The sequence below is a fragment of the Ochotona princeps genome, chromosome 3 (assembly GCF_030435755.1).
Source record: "Ochotona princeps isolate mOchPri1 chromosome 3, mOchPri1.hap1, whole genome shotgun sequence".
Taxonomy (NCBI): Eukaryota; Metazoa; Chordata; class Mammalia; order Lagomorpha; family Ochotonidae; genus Ochotona; species Ochotona princeps.
Genome location: NC_080834.1, coordinates 33,492,360 through 33,505,946, shown reverse-complemented (window position 1 = coordinate 33,505,946; position 13,587 = coordinate 33,492,360). Strand labels below are relative to the sequence as shown.

Here is a 13,587-nt window from a genome sequence, read left to right as displayed (position 1 = left end):
AGCCCTGGAGGCCATGACATGTGCCAGTATTTTTTTTTTTTGAGATTTATTTTTATTGTAAAGTTTGATATACAGAGAGGAAGAGAGATAGAGAGGAAGATCTTCTGTCTGATGATTCACTCCCCATGCAGCCGTAATGGCCAGAGCTGAGCCGATCCGAAGCCAGGAGCCTGGATCCTCCTCCAGGTCTCCCATGTAGGTGCAGGGTCCCAAGACCTTGGGCCATCCTCCACTGCTTTCCCAGGCCACAAGCAGGGAGCTGGGAAGCGAGACCACCGGGATTAGAACTGGTGCCCATATGGGATCTTGGTGTGTGCAAGGCGAGAACTTTAGCCCCTAGATTGTCGAGCCAGGCCTGTGCCAGTAGTTTTGATGAGGCACTGACTTGAATGTTGGAGCCTCTTTTAATTGATGGAATGACCACGATGCCTTAGGAGAATCCACATCTCCATGTGGCACTGTGGGTATCCTGTTCTTTTTGTTTGAACATCTTATAGAAAGAAGTGGTATGCCCTGGGGGTAGTCATAGGTCTTAGGATGGTTCTTGGTCAGTGACATGGTTCCAGGTGCCAAGCAGCTGTGGTCTAGTCAGGGACCAGCAGAGGGGCAGGACAAGTGGAGGTTCCCAGGGCAGCAGGGTAGCACACGCCCGGGGCTGGCAGTCAGGTGTGTTGGTCTAGGTCACCTCCCAGAATATTGAGTAGTTTTCCTCATTCCTAACCGGTCCACCAGACTGACCCCTACTACACAAATGCCCATAGTGGTTGAAAGAAAGAATAGATTGTACAGTGCTTGGGGAGGTAAGTTCCCAAAGAGAGGATGGTACCCTTGGGAAGTGCTTCTTGGCGTTTATTGTTATGTCAAGTCTATCACCAGTTTATGCCAAAAATAAAAAGTTATTATATCCCAAATATTAATTTTGTCAGTCCCCACTTTAGAAACAGGTTATGTTCCAGAAATTTGTCTGTAAGTCTATTCTTCATAACTGGGAACTCACTGTCCCATTGGAACAATTTGACTGTTAATTCTCAGGTTGGCCACAGAAATGTGCTTAGTTCCTGATCCCGAGGGTCGGGAAAATTGGATGAGCTGTTTATGCACAGTCAAGGACCTTTTCAAACCCATTTTAAAAAATGTTCTGTGCTTCACCTGGCAGCAGAATGAGGCCAGGATCTGGTCACCCTTATCAGGGATGGGGACAGGATCTCAGACACATGTAGCTCGCCAGAGGCATAGCATGCTCCAAGTGCACCCCAGGTGATGTGAATTTCGGAGCAGCAGGAAGTTGACCAGATACCTGTGCTGCTGCTGATCCAGGCTGGCCTGGGGAGTTCCGGCCTCCTGGAGCAACACCAGGTGGGCTCTCCTCGTCTTCCTCAGCTCGTCCTTGTCAAGCTGGGGTCTGGAGGGCCCCGGGATCACTCTGGCTCTGAATTGGCTTTCATCTCTTGGTTATCTCCCCCTCTGTGCCTCACCTGGATGTTAGCTCTGGGGGAAAGCAGAGCTGAAGCGGGAACTCCTTGCTGTATTCCCCGGCCCCTGAGAGGGGAGGCTGTCCCCTAGGCAGGAGGGAGCAGAGGAAGTAGGTGGTCATTGAGACGCTCCCGGAAAGGGGCAGGCATCATGCCGAACTGTTGACAGGCCTCCCTTCGCCGGAACCACTGCAGGCTGCCTTCCATTGTTACGTGCACCTTAAGGCTCTTTTTCCACTAGATGGGGCAGCAGAAGATACTGGTTGGTGTCCAGTGTGATGGGCACTTGCTTGTTAAAAGGAAGCCTCTGACTGCTTTTGTGTCGGTTCTTACTAGATCTGATTGGCTGCAGTGAACCCGGGCTGCTGCCTGCTTGCCTGTGCGTAAGAGTGCACGGAGACAAAGGGGTTCTTGCCCCTTTCACCCTTTGTCTCCCCTTTTTTGGGCTTAAAATTTGAATAGGGGTTGGTAGCAAAGATGTGCTGGCCTACATATAAGATGCCCTTCTATTTACGGGTAAGCAGAATGATAAAAATAACTGGCTCGGTGGAGAATCAGTGGAATTTTACTGCCTTGCTCCGCAAGTGTGTCTACAGCCTGCTGCAAGAGCGCTGGCACCCTCTCTGGAGGAGACGGCTTCTCCTTAGCTTTCCTGGTAGTTAACGGTCCCATGTTCTCATGCTTTCCTGCCAGCCTGAAGTCAGGGCCTGTGTCCTGACCCCGTTGTTGGTTCGAGGGATCCACGGTAGGTTTCAGGGAGAATTGCTATGACCATCCAAGTTGCCTTTCAGCGTCGGTGCCCCAGAGTTCTCAGGCTCCTGCAGCAGGTTTGATGTGCTTTAAAATGTACGCAGCTCCGTAGACGGAAAAGGGGCTTCCCCATACACAAGGTGCTGGTCCATGGTCTCGACACAGCCCGGCTCTGGCAAGGACTGGCATCCCTGTGGCACGTCTGTCTCCTTTCTGCTAAACGCTCCAAGACGCTCCGGGCACAACGGCCTTCCCGACCTTGCCCCACCCCCACCTACTGGGAGCCTCAGAAAGCTTCAGTGGAAATTTCCACTTGTCTACTAGGGGAAAGGTGGGGGAGGGTATCTGCGAGAGAGAGAGAGAGAGAGAGAGAGAGAGAGAGAGAGAGAGAGAGAGAGAGAGAGACACAAAGACTATAACTGAAATTCAGGCAAGCTCTTGACATGGAAAACTTGTAAACACAGTGTTAAGATGAAAGTGAAATAAAAAAGCGATATACACTTTACATTTTAGGGCCACTGTGAGGGGAGATGTGTCCTCTCTCTGCAGCTGGGCCGGGGGCAGGGAGGCAGTGTGTGCTTGGTGACTGAGGGCTGGGGAAGGGTGGCACCCTTGAGGACATGGAGGCATGGGCTGTCCTGGGGAAGCCATTCTCCTGGGTGTTTTCAGATCTCTGAGTGGAGGGTTCGTGTTGGGTTCCGCCCAGGAGGTTACTGGCTGTTCTTGTTGTTCCTGAGTCCCGTCCACCACGACAAAGGCCTTTATGTACCAAGAATGTCTGTGGGGACCCCACCTGGCCTGCATGCTTGGCCTCAGCCAGCTTCTTCCGGAACGAATGTCTGCAGGGTGCATGGGAACTCAGCGCTGGGATGGGGCTGCTTCCAGTGGAGACACTGCTGGATTTTGTGCTCCAGGCACTGAGGAGGCCCTGTGCACTGGGCCTCCTGGTGTGCAGTGCTGCTGTGTAGCACATGGTGGAGGCTGCTGGCTTTTTAACTGGCCAGTCATTGACTCACAGTCACCGGTTAGTGTGGAGAGTCAGTGCTTGGGTGTGCAGCTGTAGTTCTTGACTGTTGCAGTCGGAGTGAGTTGACTGTGTGAGGGCTGGAGCTCTGCTCCTGCCCGGCACTGTTGGGGCGGGGAGCTGTGCAGCCCTCTCCATCTCCCAGGGCTCAGGGCTCTGAGTCCTTGGGACCCCCGAGTCCCACCCCCTGGCTCCTGCCTCCGGCTGTAGGCAGTGTATGCCTTGAGTTAGTTCCAAGCCCCCCCACCCATACATGCCCGGGGAAAGGGAACGTTGGCCGGTTTTAGAAGCTGCCCACACCCCCAACTCCGAGGAGATGATTTGCTAATAAGCTTTCTTTCCCATCTTCATGTGTGAAAACAGAAATGCAGGGCCATACTGGTGCTCTCTCCCACAGTGTGCAAAATCTCATCCCGAGGTCCGCTGTCAGCAGCCGGGCATGGGTGTCTGTGAGGGCCACGTCCTTGCCACAGGCCCCTGCATGAGTGGAGACTTGCTGAGGTGGGACCTTGCTGAAGGGGACTTCTGTCCCCAGCTGGACTCTATAGACTTCCCCAGGAAGATGAGGTTGGGTTTTGGCCTGCTTGGGAAGTTTGCCCATGGTAGATACTCGCTAGTCACTTAAGAACACGTCCTAAACACGGCAACGAATCAGCCCAGGGCCTTCCTTGGGAAAGCCGGAACGGGCCCTGTGTGCCAGGACAGGTGAAGATTGCATTTGTCACAGCCTTCAGGTCGGTTCCTTCAGGGTGGTGGCGGGCCAGGCTGCCTCCCCGCAGCTGAAGTGGGGAGCTTAGGGGCTCAGCCCTCTGCCAAGAATGGTGAACAGTGAGCTCTGCCTGGCTCTGAGCCCCTGCCCTTGTCTCTGGTGGTTCTTCCTTGTGGAAATTTCCAGTGTGATCCGAAGCTGTGGCGTGGAAGCAGGCTTTGTGCGTTGAGCCCCAGGCACAGATCACAGGGCGATAAGCCTGCGATGATGGTCACAAGCTGTGCTTACGGGCACAGACCCATTTTGTACTTGAGCCAGTGCTCGTGTTTGGGTTTGGTTGCCAACAGAGTTCAGTGGCTGGTGGAGGTAAGTTAGCATGCCCGAGAGGCAGAAGGTGACGGGGGCTTTAGTAGCAGTGGGAGCCTCCAGGAGCCACGCCACAGACATGGTCACATTTGCTGCCCTCTACCCAGAACTTTCCCTTTTCCGTAAGAAACCTCAGAATGCCTGGTGGTAGACAAAGCATGAAACTGAAGGAGTTGGGCAGTCGTGGCCTCTCTGACCTAGAGCGCACAGTCCCATCTCTGGATGTCATTTTCCTCTTACCAAGGGGCTGGGCTGCATTGTCTCGGCCTTTCCAGCACTGCATTCTATGCGTCTGTATCCCATTTGGTTCCATAGCTCTCAGTGGTTTCTCAGGCCTAAGAGTGAGAAGCCCTGCTCTGTCCGAATCCTGGCTCCGGCCACTTCGGTAGCTGAGGGAACCTGGACTAAGGGCCTGGCCTTCTCGAGTCTCTGCTTCCCAGCACTGGGTCCTAGGACTCAAAGGAGGCTTGTGTGGGAAACCACTGTGAAAAAGACTGGAGCAGTTGTTGCTGGACTCCAGCCAGCACTCAGCACCTCTTCCCCCTCCTCCATCTCCCTAGTTACCACGGACAGTGCAGCTTCCTCTCCTTTCTCAGAAGTTAGGAGATGGGAAAGTCCGTTGCCGGGTAGTCCTGAGTAAGACACTCCCTCAGGCACGAGCGATTGCTGACGCAGCTTGCCTGTAGTTTCCGTGCTTTCCCTCAGACCATGTTTAGACTCCATGGCAGCCCTTAGAAGTGCTCCCTTAGGCCTGTGGTGCGGCCGAGTGGAAAAAACAACGGGAGAAAGTAGTGCTTGCTGTTGACACCACTGTGAGGAACCAAGACAACCCCAAAGGTGGCATTTGAACACACTGAGTACTTGACTGTAAGGAAGGACAGTCCTGCCCCAAGAGAGCAGAAGGCGCCTGTTGGTCTTTTAGGGGAGGGACTTGGGACACACCCAGGGCTGGCAGAGGTGATGGTTGGGCTCCTGGGCACATGGTGTTCCAGGCCCTTGCTGTACCCCTCCCTCCAGTTGCCTTGTGTTCTGTGTGGTGTTTCACCAGCACACCGCCCCGGGCTGTCAGCGCCAGGCTGGAGGAGGTGAGACGAGGCACAGAAAGAGGAAGGCACTCCAACAACCTGATTGCTGTAAACAAATATGGTGGAACGTTGGCACACCAAGGGTGAAGTCAGCTTGCCCGTGGTAATTTGGGAGGACATTTTGATGAACACTGGGAAAAAGTGGATAAACAGGAGTGCAGAAGTGCATGCTGGGACTCTTAACTAGTTGAATATCCCTGCCTTGGCCACCAGGGTGTCAACAGAAACTGATCATCAACTAGAGACCATTATGCTCAGTGAAAGAAGTCAATCTACAAAGGACAGATATCATGTTATCTCCGATACAAAATACAAGATCAGTAGACGCATAGGTAAGCCTGCATGTACATATACTCATCTAGAGGAACTGTGTAAGAGACTGTCGCATCAAGATGTGAAGATACAATACAGTCTACATCTCTACTTCAAATCAAAGATGGACTCCCAATGAAACTGTTAAATAGATCTTGACAGTAGGATGCTGGAGTCTCTGCTATTGTCCATACCTACAATGTCAGGATACGCTTGAATAGCAGAATGATGGAGTTAGGAGTGTTTTCTGAAGGGCTGTGTTATTGTAATTAAATAGAGGGAGGAGGGAAGAGGAAGTCCCAGAGCATTTGGAACTGCGTCGTGAAAGAACGAGAGGCGGGAGGGAAAAGATCGGGTCATGAGGGGGCAAGGCAGGTAAATGGATAAGGCAGAGGGAGGATTGAGGAGGGGGTAATTGGAGGTTGTTCATGTGTTTTTGTTTTTAATCTGTTTATTTTAAAGCTCTATTCCCATTCCTTGCTCAAGGCAAATAATCAACAATTAAGTGTTGAACCCATGAGCAGTTCAAAAGTTGGGTTATTTTAACCCTGTTGCCTGCTATTTAGTCAAGTTACACCCTGGCACATTTGGCCATGTTGGCATGTGGCTTTCAGAGTGAGCCCCAGAGGGGAGCTCATCAGGGAGCAGACAGAGTTGTCACTGCCTCAGGAGGTCGGCAGAATGGGGAAGTTCACGGCACTTTTGTTCGTTTCTCAGGGAATCCTGGGAGTCTTCACTGGCTCTCTTACTGCTCTCTTACTGCCCTTTCCCCATTTAAGGCTGTCCATTTAGTGCTGCCATTAAGCTTCTCAAATACTGTTTTAAAGTCAGCAACTTTAAAATTGACGTACAATAAACCTCCTATATATACGGTATACAATTTGGTGAGGTTGAAAGTATGCACACACTCATGAAATCGCCACAGCCAGGTAGTAAACAGAGCCAACATGCCTCAGGGTTCCTCCTGCGCCTGTGCTCCTGCCCTGCACTTGTCCCCCATCCCAAGCACCAAGGATTTGCTTTCCTTGGCTGTGGATTCATTTCTGTTCCCTAGAATCTAATACAGACAGAACCTTGCAGTATCTGTTCTTTTCCCTTCTAGTTTCCTCATTCAGCACAGTTATTTAGAGATGTGAGTATCAAAAAGGTATGAACTTCCTGTTTGCAAGAGGTGTGTGACTATGCTTACCTTTCTGTGTATGGGTGAGTATTTGTGTTGCTAGGTTGAGGTTGTTGCAGATGCAGCTCCTGTGAGCATCTGTGTACAAGTCGCTGTGTGGACACATGTTCTGTTGTTTCCAAGGCGAATGCCTGGTTGTAGTGGCAGGTGAAGGTGCCATGAGGATGGATTGTCTTGGCATTCCTGCGAGCAGCCTGTGAGAGGCTCTAACTCAGCAGCATCCCGTGGGCTCAGCCTTGCTAGCTCAGTCGTTCTCGTGGCCATCTCAAGGTTTTCATGCATGTTCCTCTGGTGACTGGCATGCTTCTTTGCCACTGTACTTCTTCAGACCTTATACTTTGATAGAAGCCTCTTATCTAAAATGTAATTGGCAAATTTCAGTGTGTGGCTTGTCTTTGTGTTCAAAGAGTAGTTGTTGGGGCCGGGCGCCATGGCCTAGTGGCTAAAGTCCTAGCCGTGAACACACCAGGATCCCATATGGGCACTGGTTCTAGTCCCGGCAGCTCCACTTCTCATCCAGCTCCCTGCTTGTGGCCTGGGAAGGCAGTCAAGGACGGCCCAAAGCTTTGGGACCCTGCACCTGTGTGGGAGACCTGGAAGATAAAGTTCCTGGTTCCCGGCATTGGATCGGCGCAGCACCAGCCTTTGCGCTCACTTGGGGAGTGAATCATGGGACAGAAGATCTTCCTCTCTGTCTCTCCTCCTCTCTGTATATCTGACTTTGTAATAAAAATAAATAAATCTTTTTAAAAAAAGCAGTTGTTAAATTTTGGCTAAGTATCATTTTTTTTAAATTATGGATTGTACTTTTTATTGTGCTTAAATTATGGATTGTACTTTTGGTGTCATGTCTATAGAATCCTGACTTAAATCCAAGGTCGCAAGGCTTTCTCCTGTATTTTCTTTCTAAAATTTTATAACTTCATGGCTTTTTATAAATTAAAAAAAATATGTATTTGAGAGGCAAAGTGGGAGTGAGACAGAAAGCTTCTGTGTGCTGGTTCACTTGCCAGATGCCCACATTCACTGAGTCTGGGCTGGGCCAGGCTGAGGCCAAACCAGGAACTTGAGCCCGGTCTCCCACATAGGGGGTAAGAACCCAACTACTGGAGCTGTCACCTGTGGCTGCAGAAAGAGGGAGGTGGAGGGTCACCTGGTGGGGTATACAGGGGTTCTGACTGGCAGTTGAACTGCTACCCCACATGCCTGCCCCAGCTAGGGTTCATTAGCATTACATAGAATACACAGACCAATATGGGGGGAGTTGACACCTCCCCTGTGAGAGTTCCTATCTTTAAACCAAGTATGTTTCTCCACTTACGTAAGTTTTCTTGAATTTCTTTTTTTGCTATTGTTCTTAAGCTTTGTTTTTATTGAAAAGACAGATCTACAAATAGAGAAGGAGAAACAGAGAGGAAGATTCCCTGTCCACTGGTTTACTCCCCAAATGGCCACAATGGCCAGAGCTGAGCCGATCCAGAGCCGGGAGCCAGAAGCTTCTTCCGGGTCTCCCACTTGGGTGCAGGGTCCCAAGGCTTTGGGTGATTCAGCTCCCTGCTTTCCCAGGCCACAAGCAGGGAGCTGGATGGGAAGTGCAGCAGCTGGGGCATGAACCAGTATGCATATGGGATCCATGGTTCTTGAAGGTGAGGATTTAGCCACTGAGCCATTGTGCTGGGCCCTTGTTGAATTTCTTTCAGCAGTTTTGTGGTTTCTGCTGCACAAAGCTTATATGCCTTTTGTCAGATTTATCCCTAATTACAAGAGATTTCATCATAATTTCAAGGTTCATTATTTGTTGGTAGGATATAGAAATACAGTTGATTTTTTATATTGCTTGCCCAAGTCACTTATTCTAGCATCCTGTAAAATAAATCCCTTTACATTTTCTTTATACACAGCCATGTTATCCACCAACGAAGACCTTTGTACTTTTTCCTTACCCTGGAGGCTTGTTGCTTCTCTTTTGTGCCTTGTTACGTTGGATGCTCCTCCAGTGCTGTGCTGAAGGGAGGTGGTGACACTCACACCCTTGGTTGATCCCATCCTGAGGAAAGGCCTTTAGACTTGGCCAGTTGGTCACATGTTCACTCTAAATTTTTCGGAGATTGCCCTTATGAGGTTGACAAAGACACCTTAATCTATAGTTTGCTAAGAGTTTTTATCAGAAATGACCGTGTGACTTTGTTAAATGTTTTCATTTATTTGGAATGATCATAAATATCAATGACGTAGTCACAGGATGTGGTTAAGAACTTGCAGTTTCTAACATATAGGTCACTCAATACCATGTCAATTAACTTCATGATGTTGTAAATTGTTGTTGAAGTTGTGTAGTGGCATTTCATTGGAGGGGATGATACTCTGCCAGTTCTACTTTCAGACCAGGGATGGTTTCCCAATGAAACTGTTGAATTTATCTGGACAATAAGATGCTGGATTCATTGCATGGTCCATGCCCACAATGAAGGAATCATGGCTGGATATAAACTGTACTACTGTAACAATATAGAGGAATTCAATTTTTTTGGGGGGAGGGCTTTTTGGAGGGGTTGGGAGAATCGCAGAACCTATGAAACTGTCATAAAACGAAATTTTAAAAAAAAATCATCTATGGGCCTGGCCAGGTAGCCTAGTGGCTAAATGTCCTTGCGTGCACCAGCATTCCATATGGACACCGGTTTGTGTCCCACCTGTGCCACTTCCCATATGGCTCCCTGGTATGGCCTGAGAGATCAGTAGAGGACAGCTCAAAGCCCTGGAACCACATGGAAGCCCTATACCACATGGAAGTCCTGGAAGAAGCTCTTGGCTTTGGATCGGCTCAGCTCTGGCCATTGCGGCCACTTGAGGAGTGAACCAGTGGATGGGACGTCTCTCTCTGTCTTTCCTCTCTGTAATTCTGCCTTTCCAATAAAAACAAATATTATAAAATAACTTATCTAGAATTTTTGGGACAAGCTTTACTTGGTGATGTATTGTCCTTTTTATGTGTTACAGTAGTCAATTCACTAAATATTTAGAATTTTTCATCTATGTTCATGATGAATTTTTTTTCTTATAACATGTCTGGTTTTGATATAATATTGGCCAAAAAAATAGAAAAAAATATATAATATTGGCCTCATAGAACATTTCTGGATGTATTTTTCTGTTTTCTGGGTGAGTTTGTGTGAGAATGGACAGTTTATCCATCATCATTTGGTATGCTTCACCAGTGAAGACAACTGAACCCATTGTAGGTTTTTTGTTTTATTTTGTTTTTTTGGTGTTTGGGGAGGGGGTTACTACAAATTTAAATTAAGTTGATACTGGGCTGCCTGGGTAATATGTTTCTTCTTGAGTGAGCCTTGACAGATACTTTTAAGGAATTTCATTTGAGTTACTACATTTTTTCAAAAGTTATATAGAATATTCCTTGCTATCCTTTTAATGTTTGTAAGATTTTTAGTTCTTTTTCTTATTCCCAGTACTGGTAATTTTTGTCTCTATTGATCATTTTGGCTAGAGGTATATTGGTTGTATTGGTCCTGTCAGTGAACTTGTTGGTCTCGTTGATGCTCTCTATTTTTCCTGCTTTTGAGTGTATCTTGCTGGATTTCATTTGTTCATCTTTGCAGTTAAAGTGGAAATCAAGGTCATTGAGTTGAGGCCCATTTTTGTTATGTGTGTTGAGGGCTGTGAATTTCCTACTATGTACTGTTTCAGTGACATTCCACAAATTTTGACATGTTGTATTTTCATTCAGCTCAAGGTACTTTCTAATTCCCTTTTGATTTCCTTGTTTATGTAGATATGTGTTTAGTTTCCAGGTGTAAGGGCAATTTTCTTGAACTCATTCTCTGTGATTTAAATCCCTTCAACTGTGTTGATGATTGCTTTATGGCCCAGAATATGGCTGACTTTTAGTAAGCGTTCTGTGTGCACTTGAGAAGAATGTGGATTCTGCCGTTGGTGGGTGAGGTGTTCCCCAAGTGTCACTTAGTTCCAGTTGGTTGATACTGGTGTTCATGTTTTCCAACTCCTTGTTTCTCTATACATCAGTTCTGCCGATGACTGAGAGGTAATCACAGATGTGATCTGTTGGTTCTCCTGTATGGTGAAGCTGTTACATGGTACAGATGTTTTGGGCTGTTGTGTCTTGGTGAACCCATTGTTACGTATGTGCTTGTCTCCTTATCCCTGGTAATTTTTCTTTATGTCCGATTTGTCTGATATTGCTATAACCACCTGAGTTTCCCTCTGAATATGCTTGATATATGCTTTCCTGTCGTTTTACTTTGAAATATTTACTTACTAAAATGGCTTTCTCACTGGGCTTGATCACTGAGGAAATTTTTTTAGTTTTGAACTTTGTTGTATGGAGTTTCATGAAATGCTATCCTTTTTCTACTAACTGATGCTCTTTGCTGAGTTTGTCCAGTTTTAACCTAGTCTTTCCACCTGCCATGTGAGCAGTCATGCTGTCAAACTTGACACTGGAACTGTGCTGTGTCCATGTCCAGGGTGCTTCGGGCAGCAGCACAGTCCTTGCCGTGGAGTGAGACAGAAGCAGACACAGCCGTGCTATGCCCATGGTGTGAGGGAGGCTGAGAGTAATGAGGGTGAAACCAACACAGAATGCCTCTGAAAAGACAGCCATTGGACAGAGATGTGAGAGCTGTGAGGGAAGCTGCGCAAAGGACATTGCCAGCAGAGCAACAGGTGCCCAGACTTGGGGTGGACCTATGCTTGGGAACACTGAGGAGAGCGTGGCTGGAACAGGTGCAGGTGGCGTCATCAGCTGGAACAGTGTGGCATGATGAAGTGCTGCCCTGAAGATTGTCCTTGAGCCACGCTGTGGCCCAGTTCACACAGCACATGAAGGATTAAACTTAGATCTGCCCGGAGGAGTGCAGAAGGAGAGCAACACTTCCTTTGGGTTGTCACTCAGTAGTGACCCTTTGGAGGCCAGTGAACCCCGTGGGTAGCCCATGAGTATTGGTCTAGCCTGAGGAGAGGAGTGTTGCATCGTTGATCTGGCCCAGACTTCAAGTAACTTTGTTCTGTCTTGTCAGTTCTTAAAGCAGACAGGACAGTCTTAGGTGGATCCCGAGCCATTCTCAACCCTTTCCCTTGTTTGTTAGTTATCACCGACGGCCCTTCCTATGTCTTCTAGATGGATTAAGTCATTTGGAAAATTTGAAGACTGTGAAAGATGTTTTCACCAAAAAATTGACCAATAGCTAGAACATTTCAGTCTTTTTCATGGGCTAAAAAATTTGTCTTTGAGGACCCTTAAATCTTACCAGAATTCTTTATATCCCTTACTGTATGTGATGTACCAGTGCTTTCTGTGACCAAAAAGAGTTTTGGATTTGTGTTCTCATGAGGGTGCGGTGGACAAGGCCACAGGAATGGGTGGCTGGCCGTGGGCATACACTGCCTGGGCTCACTCCGTCAGGTGGCAGGTTCATTTGACGGAACTGTGCATGCGTGTTGGTATATGGTTGGTATGAGTCTGACCCAAGCAGTAACATTGCTGTTTTAAAATGCAAGGATTCACACATTTGTATTTTATTGCAGGTATTTTTTGGTGGACTTTTATGCACCAACAACTACCGTTGAAAGCATAAAGGAGTATTTGTCACGAGACATTGATGTGATTAGACCGAATATTATAAAACATCCTTTGACTCAAGAAGTAAAACAGTGTGAAGGAATCATCCCCGTCCCACTTGAAGAAAAATTATATTCCACAAAGAGGAAGAAGAAGTAAGAAGATTCCCCAGGCATTATTAGCCTCCTTTTTAATTCCCTCACACAGGAGCAGCCTGGGTGAAGAGTTCACAAGTTTTGAAGAGCAAAACACAAAAAACTACCTTGGATTATAAGCGAGCCATTCAAAGTATGTAGTCAGGTGAAAATAAACATTGAAGACCACTATATATGGGCAATCTTTTGTGAGAGTAATAAATGTGATTTTTAAAACCCCAGGAGATGTGCTGTCTCTTCGCTTACCCAGTGTCATATGCCCCCAAGGGCGTTGTTGGCCCTGCGCTGACCATGAAGGCCTTGCGCATGAGAGGCTGAGGGGAGCTGCTGAGGTTCCGGGACTGGGAGGAGCGGGGCGGGGTAGTGGGTGTCTCTCTGCCTTGACCACTGGGCCTTCTACAAAGTTGGTGGCTTTCCCTTGTACCTCACTGGTCACTGGTGGGCTCTGTTCGCTGAGAGGAATTGGGTCTGGCATTGTGTTTGGTCATTTCTTTGTGGTCAACACCTGCCTCCTGCCTGTCCCTTGGCAGATGTTTCTGAGGAGGTAGCCATCTGGCATGGAATGGCTTCTTATTTTTCCAAAGATTGACTTCATTTATTTCAAGAGCAGGGGAGAACACGTTCTGTTAGCTGGTTTTACTCCCCAACTTGGCCCCTGCTGGGCGAGGCTGAAGCCAGGAACCCGGAACTCCATCGGGTCTCCCGTGTGGGCGGCAGGAACCCAAGTATGTGGGCCATCCTCTGCTGCTTTCCCAGGGGCGTTAGCAGAGGGTCGGGTCAGCAACAGAGCAGCTGGGACTTGAATTGGCACTGCAGGTGAAATGCTTTGCAAATGACAGTCTCGCGGCTGGGCCACAACCCTGGCTTCTGGGACACATGCCAAGGATGAGGCTTTCTCCTGCATCCTCAGTTCCATTTCAGCCTCTGGGCTGGTG

The 13,587-nt window shown here is 48.1% G+C and overlaps 1 protein-coding gene across 1 annotated transcript in view; it reads left to right on the top strand.

Moving 5' to 3' along the window:
- MRPS6 (mitochondrial ribosomal protein S6) overlaps positions 1-12,873 on the top strand; it is a 59,010-nt gene extending 46,137 nt beyond the window's left edge. The window contains exon 3 of the mRNA XM_012929504.2: positions 12,464-12,873. Within this exon, the coding sequence (XP_012784958.1) occupies positions 12,464-12,656 (193 nt within the window). The 3' untranslated portion in view covers positions 12,657-12,873. The remainder of the gene's footprint in view (positions 1-12,463) is intronic.
- The last annotated feature ends 714 nt before the right edge of the window (positions 12,874-13,587 follow it).